This window comes from Chrysemys picta, chromosome 25 (genome assembly GCF_011386835.1).
Source record: "Chrysemys picta bellii isolate R12L10 chromosome 25, ASM1138683v2, whole genome shotgun sequence".
Lineage (NCBI taxonomy): Eukaryota > Metazoa > Chordata > Testudines > Emydidae > Chrysemys > Chrysemys picta.
Genome location: NC_088815.1, coordinates 11143140 through 11164077, shown reverse-complemented (window position 1 = coordinate 11164077; position 20938 = coordinate 11143140). Strand labels below are relative to the sequence as shown.

Below are 20938 nucleotides of genomic sequence, written 5' to 3'. Positions count from 1 at the left end.
GCTCCTTGCCTTGTCCGCGGTGGATAGACGGCGAGGATTAAAGCAAGAACGCCTCATCGCCGGCCAGGCGTGACACAAATACTACTCACCAGGCCAAGGGGTTGTGCTGCCCCCCCCCCCAGCTTTTCTCTCCCTGTCCCCCATCTCATCAGTGCCAGGACAGGGCTGGCTTTCCAACAAGCCTCTGCCAGGAGGTCACAGCCCCCGCGGGCTGGAGCCTGCCGCACGAGCTTTTGCCTTTAAAAACGCTTACGAATGGCCGCCAGTGCCCCCCGCCCCAGGGAACCGTGCATAAAAAATTCACGCACGAAGCACTAACGCACCCGTGCGACAAACTCAAATCGAAGGCGAGAAAAGCACTAAAAGGAGCGTCCCCTTCCTAAAAGCTCCACTCCTGCTGGACTAGAAAAACAGACGCTCTTCCTACAACGCCAAAGTCAGTCCCAGCACGTTGCCCCGGACGTTAAGAAACCTCCCGGGACTGTGCTCTTCAGATCCCCTTTAAGGGGAGAAAAATGATCACCTGCTTCTGCTCAGGTGAACCAACCTGAGTCTGAGATTCCAGGGAACATGTACCGTAGGGAACCGTCACAAAATGCAGGAGGATGGGGACCCCCGGCTCTTTCCGGTCTCTCGAAAGCTTATGCTCAAATAAATTTGTTAGTCTCTAAGGTGCCACAAGGACTCCTGTTCTTCTTAAGGAGGGGAATGGGCTGGTTACTGGGCAACCCGGCTGCAAGTCCAAGTGCAACTGCACCAAGCAGTGTTTGCTCCCCTCCCCACAGCGTCTTACCTGGGAGGAATCCAGGTAACACAAGAGATTGGGGGGCAGGATCCCTTTCGCCCCTAGGCTCAGCTGGCTTTGGCAGTCTGGCCCCTACCTCAGCGGTGCTGTTTAGACCCGCATCAGGGTGGCAGAACACGTTTAGGGGCCCTCGCAGCAGGGGAGCGGGTGGGGCAAGGGCTGATGCCTGCACTGTTGGGAGCCAGATATAGGCTGATCGATCACACACCTCTGTGAGTGGCACCTTCAGTCAGTTCTGCCTCTGCTAGGGAGGCCAGGCTGGAGAAAGGAGCAGTCCTGATACCTCTCAGGGTGGGAAATCAGTGAGCGTGAGACCTTCCCCCTACCAGCCCCGAGCTGGGGCAGCTGAATTCCAGCCCTGTACATGGAAAGCAGGAGGGAGAGACACCCCCCTTCACACGCCCAGGGCTAATTCTCCCCCCCCCCAGCCCTCAAGCAGCTTCTTCCCCCCCCCACAACAAGCCCTGTCTTCCAGATGCGGACAATGCGGCACCTCCCCACATAGGCAGACGCACACAGGACGAAAGACGCACACAGCAGGCCCAACGGCGAGACAGACACACACATGCAGACACCACAGACGCTGGGGGGGCGCTAAACACTGCGAGGCGGCTGGAAGGGTTGGGGCAGCCGGTCCTGGCAAGACGTGGCAACCCCCCCGCCCTACACTCCTGGCGCTTCAGCTACAGCGATAGGCCCAAGCTGCCAAGTTCAGACCCCAAGCTCTCCCCAGTTGGGCATTTGGCTGTGGAGGGAAGGAGGGCGGGGTCATTTGACCCGGCCTCTAATGCTGTCCCCTTGGCTGGTGTAGCCCCCAAATCGAGGGGCTGATGGGAAGTGGGGCCCCACTGCCAACCCGCTCTGGATTCATCAATCACAAAGCCCTCGCCCCATTTCTTTTCTTACTAAGCTAATGGGGATTTTGCCCCCCCCCCCCCCAGCACGACAGAAGCTCGCTTAGGAATTAGCTTTTGTAGGACAAAACAGGAGCCCCCGGGGAAAGGGGCTTTGCTCCTGCACCCCACATACAGCCCCGGCAGCCTGCAGGCCAGGGGCCGGGCTAGAGGCGGAGTAGTCTCTGTGTCCGCTGGCTTATTGCAGTGATGAGGGTGGCAGGAGGGAATGGACGACGCTCGCCGAGCCCAGCGCTTTCCGTTTCAATATTGCACTTGAAAACCGAACAGCCGTCCAGGTTGCAAAGTGCCAATGTCAAGAGGGGGCAGCCACCCCCGGAGACGGTGCCCAGCCGCCTCCTGGAGCCTGCCTGCTCTGCCGGGAGTCCCCAAAGCCAACCCTCTCCTCGTCGCATCCCCGACCCCCTCATCCCCGACACTTACCTTCAGTGTCACCTAGCAGCCTCTCGCAGAGGCTGGTATGTGAATTGATGGCACTGCAGGGACGGCAGGGAAGGGATCCAGATGCAGGTTCTGCCAGGGGCTGAGCACACGACTCTCCCGCCAATGAGAGCTGTTGTGCCAGCATCCCGGAGGGGGCGTGTGGGGCCCACCGACAGAGAGAGATCAGAGCAAGTTTTCCCTAGGACCCTGGACCCTCCCATGGGAGAGGGGGTGTCAGTGCCCACGAGGGCTGGCTCCAGGCTTTCAAATGTTCTCAGTGCGCGTCCTGGTGTCTGCAGGCGCCCGCTGGGATGGGGTGCCAGGCAGCTGTGCCCTGGGAAGGTGAGGAGACGGGACAGCAGAGCGCAGGGATGCTAATAATAATAATCATAATAATACTTTGCCCATCTCTGTTGCAAGGCTCGCAAAGCACTTTGGTTCCCAACCCCTCATGCTGTCACGTAGGTAAGTATTATTATCCCCATTTTACAGATGGGAAAACCGAGGCACAGAGAGGTGAGGCGACTTGCCCAAAGCCACACAGCGAGTCGGGCCAGAGCCAGGAACTAGACCGCCGGGTCCCTTGCTCTGCCCGTTAAACTATGTGGGGGGAGGATGGGAGAAGAGGAGGATGGGGGGGTGGGTGTTGAGCAGCTTGACATTGATTTTTCTATTTAAAACATAGAAAACATTCAGCAAGCGAGATGGGAACTGGGGCCTCCTGGCCCGGGCCCCCCTCCCCAGGCCCCCGGGCCAGGCAGCAGGGGCTGGAGGCCGCTCCTTGGAACAGAGCGAGGGAGGTGTACGCCAAGGCAATTGGGGGGGGGGGCAGGCTGGAAGTGGGGCTAGGGATTGCACTAGCCCCTGGGGGAAGAGATCCCCTCCTCTCTGCCTCTGATGCCAAGGGGGTGGGGATGAGGCGACGCGCTGAGGGGGAGCAGAGAGCGGGGGGAGGGGGACGAGACGAGGCGGTGGGGGGAGCAAAGAGCGGGGGGAGGGGGACGAGGCAAGGCGCTGGGGGGAGCAGAGAGCGTGGGGAGGGGGACGAGACGAGGCGAGGCAGTGGGGGGAGCAAAGAGCGGGGGGAGGGGGACGAGGCAAGGCGCTGGGGGGAGCAGAGAGCGGGGGAGGGGGCAGGCAAGGCGCTGGGGGGAGCGGAGAGTGAGGGTGGGGATGAGGCGACACGCTGGAGGGGAGGGGGATGAGGTGACGCGCTGGGGGGAGCAGAGAGCGGGGCGGGAGGGGGACGAGGCGAGGCGCTGGGGGGGAGCAGAGAGCGGGGGGAGGGGGGAGGCAAGGCGTTGGGGGGAGCGGAGAGCGGGGGGATGAGGCGAGGTGCTGGGGGGAGCAGAGAGCGGGGGAGGGGGCAGGCAAGGCGCTGGGGGGAGCGGAGAGTGAGGGTGGGGATGAGGCGACACGCTGGAGGGGAGGGGGATGAGGTGACGCGCTGGGGGGAGCAGAGAGCGGGGCGGGAGGGGGACGAGGCGAGGCGCTGGGGGGGAGCAGAGAGCGGGGGGAGGGGGGAGGCAAGGCGCTGGGGGGAGCGGAGAGCGGGGGGATGAGGCGAGGCGCTGGGGGGGAGCAGAGAGCGAGGGTGGGGACGAGGCGACACGCTGGAGGGGAGGGGGATGAGGTGACGCGCTGGGGGGAGCAGAGAGCGGGGGGAAGGGGGACGAGGCGAGGTGCTGGGGGGAGCGGAGAGACGAGGCGAGGCGCTGGGGGGGAGCAGAGAGCGGGGGGAGGGGGACGAGGCGACGCGCTGGGGAGAGCAGAGAGCGGGGGGAGAGGGGAGGCAAGGCGTTGGGGGGAGCGGAGAGCGGGGGGATGAGGCGAGGTGCTGGGGGGGAGCGGAGAGATGAGGTGAGGCGCTGGGGGGGAGCAGAGAGCGGGGGGAGGGAAGGGAGGCGACGCGCTGGAGGGGAGGGGGATGAGGTGACGTGCTGGAGGGAGCAGAGAGCGGGGGGGAGGGGGACGAGGCGAGGTGCTGGGGGGGAGCGGAGAGATGAGGTGAGGCGCTGGGGGGGAGCAGAGAGCAGGGGGAGGGGAGGGAGGCGACGCGCTGGAGGGGAGGGGGATGAGGTGACGTGCTGGGGGGAGCAGAGAGCGGGGGGGAGGGGGACGAGGCGAGGTGCTGGGGGGGAGCGGAGAGATGAGGTGAGGCGCTGGGGGGGAGCAGAGAGCGGGAGGAGGGGGGGGAGGCGACGCGCTAGGGGGGAGAGGGGGAGGCGATGCGCTGGGGAGAGCAGAGAGGAGCCAGGGCACGAGGCAGGGGCAGCATGAGGTTTGGGGGGGGGGGCAGAAGCGTCCAGCCCCAAAGGCTAGCCCAGCAAGGGCAGAGGAAGTGGCAGCCCCAGGAAGCACCTGTCCTCAGGGGCCTTTGCAGACAGAACCACTCGGCCAAGGCGCCCGTCCCCTTCCAAATCCCCCCCCCCAAACACATCCCCACATGTGGCACAGGGCTCGGGTTGCGCACAGGCCAGTGCCAGGAGGCAGAACACGTTGGGTGGGGAACTTGGCAGGGCCTGGCAGGGGCTCAGCCCCCTCTGGCTACTCCTCCCTCTCCCGCCAGGCCCCGGGGTGGGCGACCCGTTCCACAGAGCCCTGCGCTGTCGCGGTGCCTGGCTATACGGTGCGTGTGGGCTCCCATGGGCGGCCCTACGAGGGGGGCCCTGCGCACACAGCTATAGTCATAGATATATATATAATATACAGATTTCATAATCAAGAGATTAACTAGTTATGGCTTCTATGGTGCAGTCAGTGGGTTCGGATGGACGATGCTCTTCACACGGGCGGTGGCAGCGGGCGATGGGGCTGGACTTTGGTCATAGATGATTCATCGGGGCGCGTGTGGGAGGCTCGACTGGACCTCCCCCGGCCCAGGGAACGGCAGGGGCCTCTGTCCACGCCCCTCCTACCCTGGCCTCTCCGGGCAAAGCGTGTGGAAGCGATGCCCGGCTGCTGTGCTCTGTACAGAAGGGGACAGGCCCCCGCTGGGTCACAAGCCCCTGTCGCAGGTTTAGAGTCAGGTGGTGGCGACCCCCACGGTCGGCTCTGGGGCTCATTAACCCTTTGATTTCCACTCCCCTAGGGAGCGGGCCAGGGTGAGGCCTTCGCCAGTTGGAAACAAGCAGGCGGGAGCGTGGAGACGGTGGAAATTGCTGCTGCTTGGCAGCCCCACCGTTACCCCCCCTGCCCGGGATCAGCGGGCAAGAAGCAAAGGTCACAAGTTGGAAGAGAGCCTGGATTTGGCTGGGTCCGTGTCGGGGGCACTGACCACCGAATCCTTCCGGGCGCCGCTCGAGTCCTGCTGGCTGCCGGCTGCCCCCGCGTAGACAGAGCCCGTGGACATCTGGTGGGATAGGGCCATGCGGGGCGGCACCGCCCCTCTGAGCCCGGCCTGGGGGCCCGAGCCAGGGGAGGCCGAAGCCTGGACCCCGGCGACGGAGGTGCTGGACTCGTGGGCCGAGGGCGGTGGGCTCTGGGTCATGGTCTGCGAGATCCCGTGTGGCAGGGAGGGCTGCGAGGCTGACAAAGGCCTCGACTCCTCGCTCAGGCTGCTCGTGTGCAGGGCCTGTGTGCTTTTGTGGACGGCCAGCCGCTGGGGCGAGCCAGGAGCCGTCTGCTGAGTCAGGGACAGCTGGGAGCCCGACTGACCCTGGGCGGCGTAAGGGAACGTCCGGCTGGCTCGGGGGCTTTGGGTCGGAGGGCTGGACACCACCGAGGCGAAGGTGCCGGCGGAGGTGGGCCGGGGCGGCGGCTGCTGCTGGAGCAGCACCGGGGAGACGGAGAAGGGGCCAGGGACGCCCTGGGCGTACTGCAGGCGCCGCATCATCCTGGGCGAACCGAGGGCCACGGAGCTCACCAGGGGGCTGGCCATCTGGGGGCAGAAGCTCATGGCGACGGCCTGCTGCAGGGTGGCGATGGCCGAGGTCACCTGGGGCTGGACGGGCGCGTATATGGCCGTGTGGTGCCGCAACTCCGCCTGCTGCACCATCTCCCGGTCGTACTTGACGATCTCCTGGATGATCTCGTTCTCCTGGTTGTTGAAGACCCCGGAGTTCAGGTCGTGCTGGACCTTGTGCAGCAGGATGGAATTCTTCTTCCCTGGGGGGTGGGGAAGGGGAAAAAAAGGGGAGGGGGTTAGTCACAGCCCCATCATTGTCCTCCTGCATGCGGCCCCCCAGCCCGGCTCTTTATCCCGCCCTGGCACAGCACCGACCCCCCTCCATGCCTCGCGCGTGCCTCCCTGTGTCCAGACCTTCTCCCCGTGACGTGTTTGACCGTTGTAGCTGGGTAACTTTAGCACCTCCCCGGCCACGGCAGACGCCGGAGTCCTGGCACCCGACGCGGCACGCTATTTTTCAGACAGTTTATTCGATGAAAAGTGCGGTTTGGGTCGACCCCAAACTGGTCGCGAATTTGCTGTGAATAGTTCGGCCGATGACAAAAGGGAGGAGTGGAGAGGGTGCGGCTGTGGCTGCTTCCCCCCTCATACCCTTTAGCCCAGGGAACCCATCGGGGATGTGCGAGAGCCAGGTTCAAATCCCTGCTCTGGGCACAGACCCAAAACGAACCTTTTCGATGGACCGAAACGTCTGGAAAATGGCAGAAGTGTCACCGAACAAAAGAATCGTTATTGACCCAGCTCTGGCCTATACATGGTCGGCTCGTCCTCCCCGGGCTGTTCCTTACCGCCTAGGTTTTAAATGCCCCAGTGACCATAAATCAGCCTTCACTGACAGCCCCTCTCGCATCCTCTGGCTCCCTCGCTAGCTGATGGGCACTCCGCCCCCGGCAAAGGGAAAATGCCCCACTCTCTCCTCCTGCTCCTCAGATTGGCAGCAGCTGGCTGCAGGGAAGGGGCCCCCCGTGCGATGGAGCATGGGGGAGTCTCGGCGAGCCAGGACTCCCCCAGGAAGGGCGGGACAGCGAGGACTGGGGCAGGCGGTGAGATTGAAGAGGGATTTGTGGGAGCGAAAAGGAAACTGATGAGCAGGTGTGCATGGCTGTAGCTAGGCCTCTCCCTGCCTCCTTAGTGCTCGGGTACCAAGGGCTGCCAATGCCCGAGTTGCCAGCTCTGCAGGAGGATGCGGGGCTGCCCCTGGGGTCCCAAAGAGGGGAAGGAGGCGGCAGGGGAGGAGGGAAATTGGAGGCAGGCAGAGGAGGCTCTCCAAGCCCAGCCTCTGCGAGGAGCTGACCGACCCCATCTCAGCACACAGGGGAGGGAGCGAATCTAACTGGCCATTCCCAGCAGGATTTGTGGGGCACGTGGGAAACCTCGTGGGGCGCTTTTAAAGAGGGGACAAGGCCCCGAGGTCCAACGCCTGACTGAGATCCAGAGAGGTAACCACCCGTCCCCTGTCCCGGGGAGAGAACCCGGCACAGATAGCAAGGACTGCCCCCTGCAGCCCACACGCTACACTCTCCCTATTAACCTCTAGTGTCCTCTATCCATCCCCCTCGCCTCTTATCTTTGCTCCTCTGATGCTATCACCGCTTCTTCCCACTTCAACTGCTGCCCGGGACATTCTGGTTACGGGGCAGCCAAACTTCTGCAGAGCTCCTGAAACTCAGCTCCTCAGCAGCAACTGGACCTCAGGAGTCAGCCCAGAGGCTGTCCCCCAGGTGGGTCCCCTTTCCATCGGAGGCCTGAGCCCAGGAATGCTTGCAGGGGGCCTGTGCGAGCCAGCGTGAGAGGGGATGGGCCCCGGGAGTGTCCCCAGCTCGTGGATCGGACCAGCGTCCCCGCCCCCCGGTACCTATGCGGTCGAGGCGGTCGATGGCGACGGTCTCGAAGGCCCGTCTCATCATGGGGTGCTCCTCCAGCACTTCGTTGAAGTTATCCACCGAGAGCGAGTAGAGGCGGCAGTAGGTATCGGCCCGGACGCTGGCCGTGCGGCGACCCCTCGTCAGCAAACAGATTTCTGGTGGGTGGGGGAAGAGAGGGACCCAGATGTTACAATAAAACGGTGCCCACGCTAGTGCCCGCCATCAGGAGACGTCACACACTAACCCAGCCAGCCTCACAACCCTCCCGGGAGACACGGAACAAGCACAGAGAAGGAGCGACCTGGCCAAGTCTATGGCCCAGCCAGGAATAGAAGCCAGGAGTTTTGGCTCCTGGTCACAGCTTTAAACACTAGCCCACAGCCCCCTCCCGTGGGAACCAAGCGCTGTCCTAGTGGGACTTGCACAGAAGGTGTCACAGAGTGTGGGGAGACAAGGCCCTGCACCCCCGGCTTCCTGGGATTGACCATGACTCTCAGCCAGCCAGTAAAGCGGCAGGTTTATTTAGAAGACAGGAACACAGTCCAAGACAGGTCTTGCAGGTACAGACAACAGGACTCCCCCAGTTAGGTCCATCTTGGGGTCCCAGGGGCACCACAGCCCCATTGGGGGGGTCAGAACCCCATCTGGGCTCCCCTCCATTACACCAGCCAGCTCCTGAAACCCTCACTCTCTCCAGCGTCTCTCACCCAGCCTCTCCCCGGCTCCTCCCCCAGCTTTTGTCCAGTTTCCCCGGGCAGAGGTGTCACCTGGCCTCCAACCCCCTCCCTGGGTTCTCACGTTACATGCTCAGGTATCTTCCCTCAAAGCCAGTCTCCCATCCCCCCAATGCAGACCGTCCCAGCCAACCTCCCCACTCAGCATTCAAAGGCCACATTAAGAACAGTCCCAGTTCGTCACAGAAGGTCGCTCCCACTTACCAGGGACGCAGCATCCAACCTGGAGAACGGCAGGGCCAGCCCGACGCTTACCATCCCCCCGCAGCCATATCCACGGAATAAGGCCAGCGAGCACGGGGGCCTCCCGCGGGCACTCACCTCCGAAGTAGGAGCCATCCGAGAGCTTCATCTCCTTGTTGCCCTTGGTGAGGACGCTCACCACGCCGTGCTGGATGAAGTACATCTTCTTGCCGATGGTGCCTTCGCGGATGATGTAGTCGCCCGGCTGGAAGACCTCGAACTTCAGCTTGGTGAGCATGGCCGTGACGAAGTTGGGGTCCGCGTTGGCGAAGAGGGGCATGGAGGCCACCAACTTGCGGCAATTGAAGTTCACAATCTCCTACGGGGGAGGAGGGGAAGGGGGTGAGCGGGGGAAGAGGCAGGCGGACAGGAGGCGGGGAGAAGGGGGACCCTCGTTTCCCTCGGGCTCCTCCCCCCAGCCTGGCTCTTGGGGTAGGGCAGCCCCTGCCTCACTGTAGGGGTGACACCTGCACCCCGGGGAGGGCTCCTCACCTCCCGCAGGGGCTCGTTCAGCTCGCCCAGGATGCTGTCCTCGTCGAACATCTTGCCCTGGTAGCGGTGTTCGTAGTAGTCGTGGATCTTCTGCCGGAAGTCGGCGGGCAGCTTGTGGAAGGACATGTACTGCTCCACTTGCTTGTACTGTCAGGGGGTGGGGGGGGGGACAAAACCAATCACAGGCGTTAGCTGCAGACCAGCCAGAGCCCAAACGTCCCAAGCGTTTGGGTCGGCCCATCGCAGAGAGCGGGGCTATAGCGGGATGTCCCAGCAGCCTGGCGGTGTCTGGAGATGGGGCTCGGGGTCAGGGCCTCTCAGTTATTCAAACAGTGTGGGTGGGAGCACTGTCATCTGGGGCCTTTAATAGAGATTGGTGCGATCTCAGATCCCCCCCCCCCCCCCCGCTGCCCCTGCCCCGCAAACCCAGGTGTAGCTCAGGCCGATCCCTACCTGCGCCTGCATCGCTGCGTCACCCATGGGCGCCAAACCACTGGCACCCGGGGAGCTCTGTGTGCACTGCTGGGGCCCTCATCCCTTTGCTGTCAGCTCCAGCCCCGAGCCCCATCCCAACAGCCACGCTCAGACCTCCCCCTCCCCAGAGAGGGCCACAAACAGAGCTGCTCGTCTTTGCCCAGCCGCGCTCACTCCCAGCCAGTGACAGGCTCCCGCTCCAAGGACTCCAGCCAGCCGTTGGCAGGTCTCTCTGCCCGCCTGACATTCTCCGCGGCTGTCTGGCTCCTCCACCCCCCACGACCTGTCAAAGTCCCCAGCACATGAGTTCTCAGCCCAGTGGCGGGGGGAAGTTGCTGCTTTTCACCAGTTCACCTTCATCAGAGACACAGCGACCTGATGAACAGCATCGAAGGGGATCATAGATAGCTGGAAAGCTACGGATGCAGGAAAGCGAGGGGCGGGCAGCTGAGGAAGGGAAAGGCCAGGGGAGCAGGGTCCGCTCGGAGAATCAAGGGGTCTTGATCGAGGCTGAGGTGCTCAATCAGCCGGTCATTCTGGCTCTAGAGCAGCGGATCGTTCTAGCTCAGCGAGATGTTTTACTTCTAGAGCAGCAGGTCGTTCTGGATCAGGGAGGTGGTTCTGGGGGTTCCAGCCGGGTAAGGCTCTGATCAGGGCTTCATTTGCAAGGAAAGAGGGGCCAGGGCTCAAGCAACTTTTTTTACTTTCACATCCTATGTGGCAAACAGAGGTGCCGGAGCTACGAACGGCCAGGCCTGGAGGCGCCGGGGCTCTGAACGGCCAGGCCCGGAGGCGCCGGGGCTACGAACGGCCAGGCCCGGAGGCGCCGGGGCTACGAACGGCCAGGCCCGGAGGCGCCGGGGCTCAGCCTTGGCCAGCTTTAGCACAAATCAAGCCTGGGCTGTGATAAAGCAGGAGGTCTCAGCTGCTGGGTGCCAATTTTTTTGACTCTTTCCCACCTCAGCACCAGAGCAGGGCTCACTTTCAGCAAGAATCTGATTGTTTGCCCAACATCAGGGTCCCAACGAGCTGGGAATACAAGGCCTGATCTCACCTCCCCCCATTTCTGAATATCTCCCCCCGGGCTTTTGGGGGTTTGAATCCCAACTTGGAGCTGCACCCCAATCTTCCAGCTTGGCCCCTCTTTCTGTTATGGGCTGTGACCCCCATTGTAGAGATGGGGGAAATGAAGGCACAGAGAGCCCCACGGTTAGACAGTGGGTCAGTGGCACAGCCAGGAACGGAACCCAGGCGTCCTGCCTCCCGCTGGTGAGGAGGGGTGAGAATATGGGGGGAAGGAAGGTGGATGGATGTGGGGAGTAGGAGATGGGGCAACTGCTTGGGGAGTGCAAGGGAGCATGGGGGGAAGATAGGGGGGTGATAGGAGGAGTTTGTATCCACAGCGGAGCTCTGTCGCCGTCACACGCTGCAGGTCTCTAACTGCTGCCCGTGAATTCACTCCCCTCCCTGCCACGTTCCGGCCAGGCCCCTTGGCTGCTCCCTGGCGCTTGGCACAGCTCCCTGGGCAGCCTCACTCCATTGCAGCAATTTGCCAGTGTCACTTTCCCAGCTCGAGGGGTGGAGCGGGGAGGTCACCTTGCAGGGAAGAGCACAGCAGCACCCAACCACACCGGCCTTGCAGCCCGCTCCCTTTGGCAGCTACTCCAATCACTAGCATCCCCGGACCTCCCGTCTCTCTCAACAGCAGACACCCATGCAGCGAGGGAGCTTGGTCAGGATGGCGACAAAAGGATCGAGTGAGCTGGAAACACCCTCTGGCAGAGGGTTCAGAAGAGGTGCTCTCTGTGGGCAAGATCCTGGAGTCCTCACTAAGGAGCTCAGGCTCTGGCCCTTTCTAAAGGGCGCTCTGCCTATGGTGCAAGGCTCCTGGGGCGCTCGCCATACAAATGCCAGCCCTCCCAACGAGGGAGGGGTCTGAGCCGTGAGCAGGGCGGTCCGTCTGCTTGAGCAATGGGGGCTGGGCAGGCTCCTCCGACGAGAATCTCTCCCCCACCCCAGGACCCGAGAAGCAGCTGCAGCCCTGGCTGGTGGAGGAGCGATTGCCACGCGCGCACAACCCCACGGGAGCCCTCGGGATTCCAGGCCTGTCTTGATGAGCTCCCCGAATGCTCCCCGGGGAGGCGCATATGGAGCAGGCCGCGTTCCGGCAGCGCAGGCTCCCCCGGGACACCGGCTAATGGAGGGAAACGGCAATCTGGTGAGGATGTAAACTCCGGGGTTGCAGCTCACAGACCTTCTGCCTCTCCTGCCAGGATGGGCCAGTCCCCTGCTACAGCCGGAGCCAAGGGGGATGCAAGTTTCCAAAGCCAAGCTCCGTCCCCCAAAATGCCATGCAGCCAAAATTCTCCTGCCTGAACCATGGGCCCGTTTGCCTAAATCTTAGGCCCTGGTAATCCCTCTCTCTAACACCAGGCCGCCTTCAGCCCGGCACACAGCCTGCCCCACCCACCCCTGCAATACGACAGTGCAGCTCACAGACCCCATGCTTGCCCTGGTTCATCTTGTGTGGCCCTGGCTTTGATCAGGATGCCCCATTGCACACTGGGATCTGAAGTCTCCAGGGGTTATGCCCGTGTTTTAAAGATAACGGGAGATGCACCTGCTCTGTGTTATTTAAGAGAGTGGCGTCCCTCGGGGGTCTGGTCAATTGCACTGTTCCAACAGGCCTCTTGGTTCCCCCTTAATAGAACAGCTCAGTTCCTGCACTCGGGGGCTGTGACGAAGTGGGACTGTTCTTAATGTTTTCCTCAGTTTCCCCTATGCAGTTCTTAAGTATCTAGGGGGTGGGATAAGGGTGTATGGTTGCTGCAGAGCAAAGGGCCAGGGTACATAAATGCCCAACACTTTGTTTCCTAGCAACTAATGGCCTGGGCCCCTCCTCTGCAAAGGTGCCAACTGAAGGTGTTGGAGACAAAGGGATCAGGTGATGAGCAGTTCCAGAGCATTGCCCGGGGACTCCGTGACAGGGTCATGAATCTGAAGATGGCTGGGGCTTGCGTCTCCGTGTGCAGGTCTGAATCCCCCTTGAGTGCTTGAACCTAGACTGTCCATGGTCCTGGACTCACCGCTATTAAGTGGAGGTGATTTGAAAGTCTCCCTGTCCAAAGTTCTCAGTTCTACCTCAGACAGAGTGTTGTCCAAGTGTCATGAAAACCCTCGCTTGGCACATTCTCCGAAGACAAGGGTCGCTCATTTACAGGGGACTTGAACAGAGTCAAAGTCTATCCACAGCGCAGTAGGACCAAGCCCCAGTTTGCGTCCATGCCCAGATTGCTGTCACAGCAATAAAATACATAATATCCTGTCTCCCGAAATGGTGAACAAAGGACACCTAGGGATTCAGTTCGCCTCCCCATGCAATGCAGCCACCTCTGGGGTGGAATGGGGCAGCTGTTTAACATCTGCTTAGGTCAGGGCTGGAAATGACGGAAAAAACCCTGTACCCAGCTGAAACTGCAGAGGGGGATTTCAGGGGGCAGAAGGTAATCATCCAAGCACATGGGCTAATATCCCTGCTCGCTCAGAATTCCCAGGACCTGGGATCAAGTGAGCAGGGCCTCGATGGGACATTTCCATGTGTAGATAGTGCCCCCAGGGCACAGCATCCCCCACTCCCCAACATGTGCTTTTGGGGCCAATGCTGAACAACCTGGACTCCCCTTGAAGCCAGCTCAGGGGGTGCTCACAGGATCGGGCCCAGCAGAGCACTCGTTCTGCAATCAACACGTCCTCCTCCCATGATCCCAGTACCCCCCAAACAAAGCGCCCCGCTCAGTCACGCAGCTTCCCAGCAGCCCTGCACCATCTCCAGGGTCAAAAATCTTCCAGGCTTCCCCCTCGAACGCAAGCCACAACCCCCGCCTCGGCGTGACACGCTGCTCCTCCCTACCTTTTCCTGGTACTGGCGCCGGGAGGAGTCCAGCGACTGGATGAGGGCGGTGGCGTGGCCAATGAACATGGCATAGCAGGTAGCGCCGACGATCATGCTGAGCATGGTGAGCCAGATATCCGTCATGCTCTCGGGGGCCTGCTTCCCGTACCCGATGCAGAGCATATGGCTCATCGACATGAACAGGGCAAAGGAGTACAGCTCGCTCCACGAGTCGTTCTGCAAAGACAACATCAGCAGCGACGAACAACTCGCATCACATGCATCACTCAGGGTGTGCGCGCACCTGCGTGGAAGGAGCTGCCCACACCCACCTCGCAGCTTCCTGGAGAGCGTGTGTGTGAGAGAGAGAGGGAGAGAGAGACCTGGAGAGCAGCTGATAAAAGACAACTGGTGTGTGTGTGTGTGTGTGTGTGTGTGTGTGTGTGTGTGTGTGTGAGAGAGACCTGGAGAGCAGCTGATAAAAGACAACTGGTGTATGTGTGTGTGAGAGAGACCTGGAGAGCAGCTGATAAAAGACAACTGGTGTGTGTGTGTGTGTGAGTGAGAGAGAGAGACCTGGAGAGCAGCTGATAAAAGACAACTGGTGTGTGTGTGTGTGTGTGTGTGAGACCTGGAGAGCAGCTGATAAAAGACAACTGGTGTGTGTGTGTGTGTGTGTGTGTGTGTGTGTGTGTGTGTGTGTGTGTGTGTGAGAGTGAGAGAGAGAGACCTGGAGAGCAGCTAATAAAAGACAACTGGTGTGTGTGTGTGTGTGTGTGTGAGCGAGAGACCTGGAGAGCAGCTGATAAAAGACAACTGGTGTGTGTGTGAGAGAGAGACACCTGGAGAGCAGCTGATAAAAGACAACTGGTGTGTGTGTGTGTGTGTGTGTGTGTGTGTGTGTGTGTGTGTGTGTGTGTGTGTGTGAGAGAGAGAGAGAGACCTGGAGAGCAGCTAATAAAAGACAACTGGGGTGTGTGTGTGTGTGTGTGTGTGTGTGAGAGAGAGAGACCTGGAGACCAGCTGATAAAAGACAACTGGTGTGTGTGTGTGTGTGTGTGTGTGTGTGTGTGTGTGTGTGTGTGTGTGTGTGTGTGTGAGCGAGAGACCTGGAGAGCAGCTGATAAAAGACAACTGGTGTGTGTGTGAGAGAGAGACACCTGGAGAGCAGCTGATAAAAGACAACTGGTGTGTGTGTGTGTGTGTGTGTGTGTGTGTGTGTGTGTGTGTGTGTGTGAGAGAGAGAGAGAGAGAGAGAGAGAGACCTGGAGAGCAGCTGATAAAAGACAACTGGTGTGTGTGTGTGTGTGTGTGTGTGTGTGAGAGAGAGAGAGAGACCTGGAGAGCAGCTAATAAAAGACAACTGGTGTGTGTGTGTGTGAGCGAGAGACCTGGAGAGCAGCTGATAAAAGACAACTGGGGTGTGTGTGTGTGTGTGTGTGAGAGAGAGAGACCTGGAGAGCAGCTAATAAAAGACAACTGGGGTGTGTGTGTGTGTGAGCGAGAGACCTGGAGAGCAGCTGATAAAAGACAACTGGTGTGTGTGTGAGAGAGAGACACCTGGAGAGCAGCTGATAAAAGACAACTGGTGTGTGTGTGTGTGTGTGTGTGTGTGTGTGTGTGTGTGTGTGTGTGAGAGAGAGAGAGAGAGAGAGAGAGAGAGAGAGAGAGACCTGGAGACCAGCTGATAAAAGACAACTGGTGTGTGTGTGTGTGTGTGTGTGGCTGCTCAGATCCAGCTCTGATCTTCCTCGGGACCAGCTTTTAAAACACAACCACTCTGCTAGAGTTTGGCTGGGGCGCCGGGAGACATGATTTTTGACACAGCATCATGAAGAAATAAACACAAGGCAGCTGAAGGTGTATTTCCAACGGTGCCCATAGAAATGCTGCCTCTCTACACGTCTTTCCTAGTATCAATGGAAACAAAGCACAAGCAGTCCTGCCCTCCCCCACCCCGTTTGAGTTATTTGGTTGTTTTTACGGGTTGATGAAAACGCCTGGATCCCCGAGCGCATTTTACAAAAATTAAAATATTATCCATAATTGATTAACGACCCGTCATCACCGCTTGATAGCAAACACTAGCTTTTGGCAAATGACGCTTCAGCCTAGAATACCACAATTCCGCGTCATCAGCCAAACAGATGGGGCCTTATCCTATTCTGGGTGACCGAGGAACGGAACAGAGCATAGAGAGGAGGGCTGGGCAGAGAGGGTGAGCAGCCCAAGGTCTAGGCACCACTACGAGGGGGATCCACAAAGGTAGTTAGGGGCCTAAGGCCCACTGATCTCAATGCGATTTAAGCACTGAAATACCTTTGTGAATTCCACCCCAAGTCCCAGTTACGCCCCACAGAGTAGCATCTTCCCTTCCACGCCAAGGGCCTGATCCTGCAGCCCTGTCTCAGGCACGACTCTCCTGAAGAGCATCTCGCGAGATGGCAGGATCGGGCCCAAGGCGCTAACCCAAGTCCCAGCTGCATGGGAGGGGCGGGAGTCTCCTCCTCTGATGGCTGGAAATGGGAGGGGGCACCAAGCCATGAGCCATAAACTCCAGGGCTGCCCAGCTTAAAAGAAGGAGAAAAAAGAACCCGTCTGTGTGTAGATTCAAATAAACCGGCTGGGTTGAAATCAAAGGGAAGCGGCAACCCCGTGGGCCGGGGTGGGAGGGGAGAGGGCAGCAGTTAGAGGCACCGTGCTGCGGGTGCTGTTGATTGAATAACACACCGATCATTCCTGACTCTTCCAGATTGGCTGGGGAACGCACACACCCGCACAGACACCAGTCACACCCGCACCGCCCTCACAACTCTCACACACTCACCATCAGCAGCTTGAACCCCCACTATTACCCCCCCCAGTATCTATACACAGATTGCAATAACAACTCTCCCACAATTAGCATTGGCATACACAGCTTAGTCACCACACACGTACACAACCATTACCACATGCACACACAGACACCCCCAAATTACCACGCACATGCTCTACCATACACCCGCCTCCCCCAGGGCAAGGCGGCATCTCTACACACGCCCCAGTGTTTGTGTCCGAGCAGCAGGGGGGAATCCTATGAGCACCCACATTCACGTGCAGACAGATCTGTGCATCACATTACCACGCACGCATCCCTGATAGTAACGGGGCCAATGGGGGGCACTGCTTTGCATCGGCAGCTGTCGGAGCTCCATCTTAGCCAGGGGCAGTGCTCTAAATGGGCAGGCAGCCTGCTCCAAACGCATAGGCCAGCTTGCAAAAGAACTGCTCAGTACATTTTTCCAGAGATTGTCCAGTTCCCAATCTCCGGTCTCCCTCTCTCCCTCACATAGATCCACCCCTGGCTTGGGAGCGTTTTGTCTTGACTCTGCCTGTCACTTGGCTCCCAGAACCAGGCCGACGTGACAAGGGCAGGTTTAGATCATCTGTCAGTCAGCTGGGACCCTGCCAAATCCTCCTGATGGATGAGGAGCTAACAGAAGCCAGTTTGGTTGGGAGGGAGGAGTGAACGAAATGAACTCAGACAGTCTGGAAAGCACCGAGTTTATTAAAGTACTTGTGCTGGGATACTCAGCTTGTGTGGCAGGAGAGAGAGGGAAGGCAAGAAATGAAAAGCTACCGGTGTGTAAGGAAAGGGGGGTGTACAGGGACACCCGTAAGCGGACACCAGTAATGCTGCTCTGGGGAAGGTGTGTTGTAATGGTCGGAGCACAGGTTTGGGAGGCAGCAATTCCTGAGTTCCATGCCCAGCTCTGTGCCTCAGTTTCCCTCTCTGTAAAACAGGCAGAACACCTGACCTGCTTCACAGAACAGTGTGATGCTCAATTAGTGCACTCCTCTACGAGGAGACGTACGTGGAATTAAAGCTTTGCACCAAACTATTGCTGCCGGTAGCGACATCTGTGATGGGTCCGTGAAGGATAGAGAGATCCCCTCGAAGACGGGAAAGCGTTATATTCCTTTTCTCTGTGATTACACAGTGCCACAGAGAGGACAAGCGACTTGCCCAAGGTGACACAGCAAGTCAGTGACAGAGCTAGAAAAAGAACCCAGGAGTCCTGACTCCCAGCCCTCAGACTGCATGCACTTCATCCCATTCACTGTAATGGAACCCGGAACCCGGAGCCTGAGAGCAACCCACACCTGCCAGCCTTACCTTGCCTTGCATATTCTATTCTGTTCTCACTAAAGTCTTATCTTGTGCCCATGAACGTAGTATCTGAGTCCCTTCCAATGGGGCATTAAGCTACTGGGCTAGCATCTGTCCCATGTGGTTTGTTCTCTCATCCTCTCCCGCGGGGGAGCAGTGTGCATGGGAGCGTCTTGGTTTGGATATTTTAATCCACAGGTTGTTCCATGTTGAGGTGAGAGAAGGCAGGTCAAAGAACACTTGGAGTAGAAGGTGGGGAGGTTTGGGATGGTCCTCGTTTCTTGGAGGAGTTCGCCCCACAGTCTCAAACCAGACCCCAGACAGCTCCGTCCTCCGCACAGTTGCACTTTCCCCTTATGGCAGGAAGTTGAGCTTTCCCCTTATGGCAGCCACTAAAGCCCTAACCTTCACCCCATGATGACCTGGCATTATCTTGCTGCTGATCGCTGGACTTTCCTAACCCCACAAATGCATCAGAGGCAACGGCAAAACTACCCTCGACCAACTGGGCCCCTATCTCGGTTGGGCCTCTTGTTAATTCTCACGCTGTCATGGACAGTGTAGGGGCCACCGACCGTGTTATGTGCCTCCATGATGTTCTGTCCTACGCCCAGTCTGGCACGTGACGAGGTAGGATGACTGTGATGGACAGGCATCTATCAACACCATCCAGCCATTGTGTTTCAGGTCTTCCGCGGGGGCTTCTCCATCCTTCTTGCATTAGGTAAAAGTCCAAGGTGGTTCTCGCCGGGAAGTTGATAGGCATTCGGAGAAACGGCCATACCACCTGAGAGTGCTGGGTGACCATTGGAGAGAGCGGGAGCTGTTTAGTTAGAAGCTGGATCTTTTCATTTGACTTGAATTCGAACCATTAGATGTTTTTGATCCTTCGGCGACGCTTCCCTTGGACGGTGTTCAACTTCTTTCCAATCTAGGCGCTACAGTAATTCATCTAACAACCGCTCCTTGCATTGGCCAGCCAGCATCTCTGCACACGCCCAAACGTTTGTCTCCGGGCAGCGGGGTGGGATCCTATGTGCACCCACATTCATGTGCGGAAACTTACGTGCATCACAATCCTACTGCACAACTCACACACACACACAGAGGCATGTACCCCCCCATCAATAACACAGACAGGGCATGACACTCACATACGTGATACGCCCCAAGACACACACAGGGCTTGTTGCGCTATTGGGTTTCGGTTTCAGGTCGATCCTCAAGGTCATGGGTCCTGCTAAGGAAATACCTTCCCCTCCCTCGAATTCCTGCTTGGGTTGGAAAAGCTTTACTTGTCTCTCAGTCATTGCAAGGAACAGGGGGTGGAGGGGAGAGGGAAGGAAACAGAAAGACACGGAGGAATGAAAGAGGAGGAGGTAAACAGAGAGGGGAGGAAGAGAGGGAAGGAAACAGTCAGAAAAAGAGGAAGGCAAGCGAGGACAGGGGAGAAAGACCTAGATGGAGAGAGGAAAACACAAGGAGAGAGAGAGGAGGAGCTGCAGACCGGAGAAAGCGGGTAGATGGAAAGAGAGGAAGGAAATTGTGAGGCGGGAGGGGGAGCTCTGTTAATGACGCTGCTGCAGGGCCGAGGTAGTGCAATTAAAAGCACGTCCCATTATTTATTAATAGCAGTTTTGTTGCTAAATGAGAAATGGAGGAGAAAGTGGGGGGGGGAGGGGAGGAAGCAGAGAGATGCCACAACATCTCTGCTCTGCCTGCTGTTGCTCCGAGGAGGGAGGGGGCCGTGTACTTCCAAGCCAGAGCTCTCTGCCAGCGGGACAGGGCCCGGCCTCATGCCATGGATTTGGCTTCCAGCCCCTTTGGCGAATGACGCACCCGAAAGAGAGAGGAACAAGCCCTGCTCCTGTGTCCATGACCGAGATGTATCCTCCTGCCTCCCTTAGCCAGGAGACTGGCTCTGCTCCCCGCTGCACCTGCTGGCTGGGGGGGGCGGGAGGGGGGTCCCGGCAGATTACAGCCAGGACTCCGGGAGCTGCCCCCACAGCAGTGGGGAGGGAGCGTCCTCCAGGAGGTTTGAGACTGCCTTATAGGGTTGCCGGAAGGGGGCAGGGATGGCAGAAGGCGAGCCTCTGCCCATCGCCTTAGCAGGGAGGAGAGGGGTTCTGAATGGGTCTTGGCTTCGGGAGATCCAGCTCCCAGCACCCCTTGGAGCCGATGCGACTCCACCCAGGGCTGCCTAACGGAGCCCGAGAGCACCCAGATGCCTGTGCGCAGCGCCCCTCGGGGATGAAACCGGAGGGAGCTCAGGATAAAAAGGCTTCGGACACAATGAAGAGGTTTGCAGGGTCTGTAGGACTGGACAGACCGAGGCTGGCTAAGCGAGGGGGACAGGACATACCCATCTACACACATGGGCGGGGTTAGGAGCCACTGGGGGGCGCTGGCCAGAAGTCCCGGGATGAAACCGACCAAAGGAAATTTTAGGCTGAAGGCATAAGGCTGGGGGAAAACCCAGCCCCAGGGGAACCGGCCTGCCCTGGCCGGGGAAGGGACCAGCACCGTGTTCTAGCTCTGTTTGCTCACCCCCCCCGGAGCAGTAGACGGCTCTCCCCCGGCACTCACCACCATGCCGTTGATGGAGACCCAGCAGTTGCTGGGGAAGTCCTGGAGCATGGGCACGAGGAACTGGAGGCAGCCGTCCCAGTGACACAGCAGCAGCATCATGCCGATGAGGTTAATGATCCTCATCACCGCGCTGGCCAGGTCGTAGGTCATGTGGAAGATCTGCCGGGGGGGGAAACAAACGGCGTTAGACCGCGGGTGCCCAGGACCAGCCAGTCCTCCCGCTGCTGTGCCAGCCTGCACCGGCCCACCTCCAGGGGAGCTGAAAAGCATTGCCCTGTATCGGGCGCACGGTAGCAGCTTCCCTAGCGGAGGGGAGTTGCAGGGTTTGATTGCGGCCTTTCACTCCACTCTGACCTGGGAGATTTGCAATCCCCGTCCCTGAGTGTCCTGCTCATCACCCTCGTGTGTCACCGGATTCCAAGCCAAACCTTGTGTTCTCCAAGGGTT

At 59.4% G+C, this 20938-nt stretch overlaps 1 protein-coding gene across 1 annotated transcript in view; it reads right to left on the bottom strand.

Annotated features, from left to right (window-relative positions):
* Positions 1-4828: 4828 nt before the first annotated feature.
* The window catches only part of HCN2 (hyperpolarization activated cyclic nucleotide gated potassium and sodium channel 2), a 41252-nt gene continuing 25142 nt past the window's right edge, over positions 4829-20938 (bottom strand). Inside the window, exons 3-8 of the mRNA XM_065578248.1 lie at positions 20489-20650; positions 13768-13986; positions 9384-9530; positions 8970-9210; positions 7905-8069; positions 4829-6249 (exon numbers count right to left, since the gene is read on the bottom strand). Coding sequence (XP_065434320.1) covers positions 5366-6249; positions 7905-8069; positions 8970-9210; positions 9384-9530; positions 13768-13986; positions 20489-20650 — 1818 coding nt within the window. The 3' untranslated portion in view covers positions 4829-5365. The remainder of the gene's footprint in view (positions 6250-7904; positions 8070-8969; positions 9211-9383; positions 9531-13767; positions 13987-20488; positions 20651-20938) is intronic.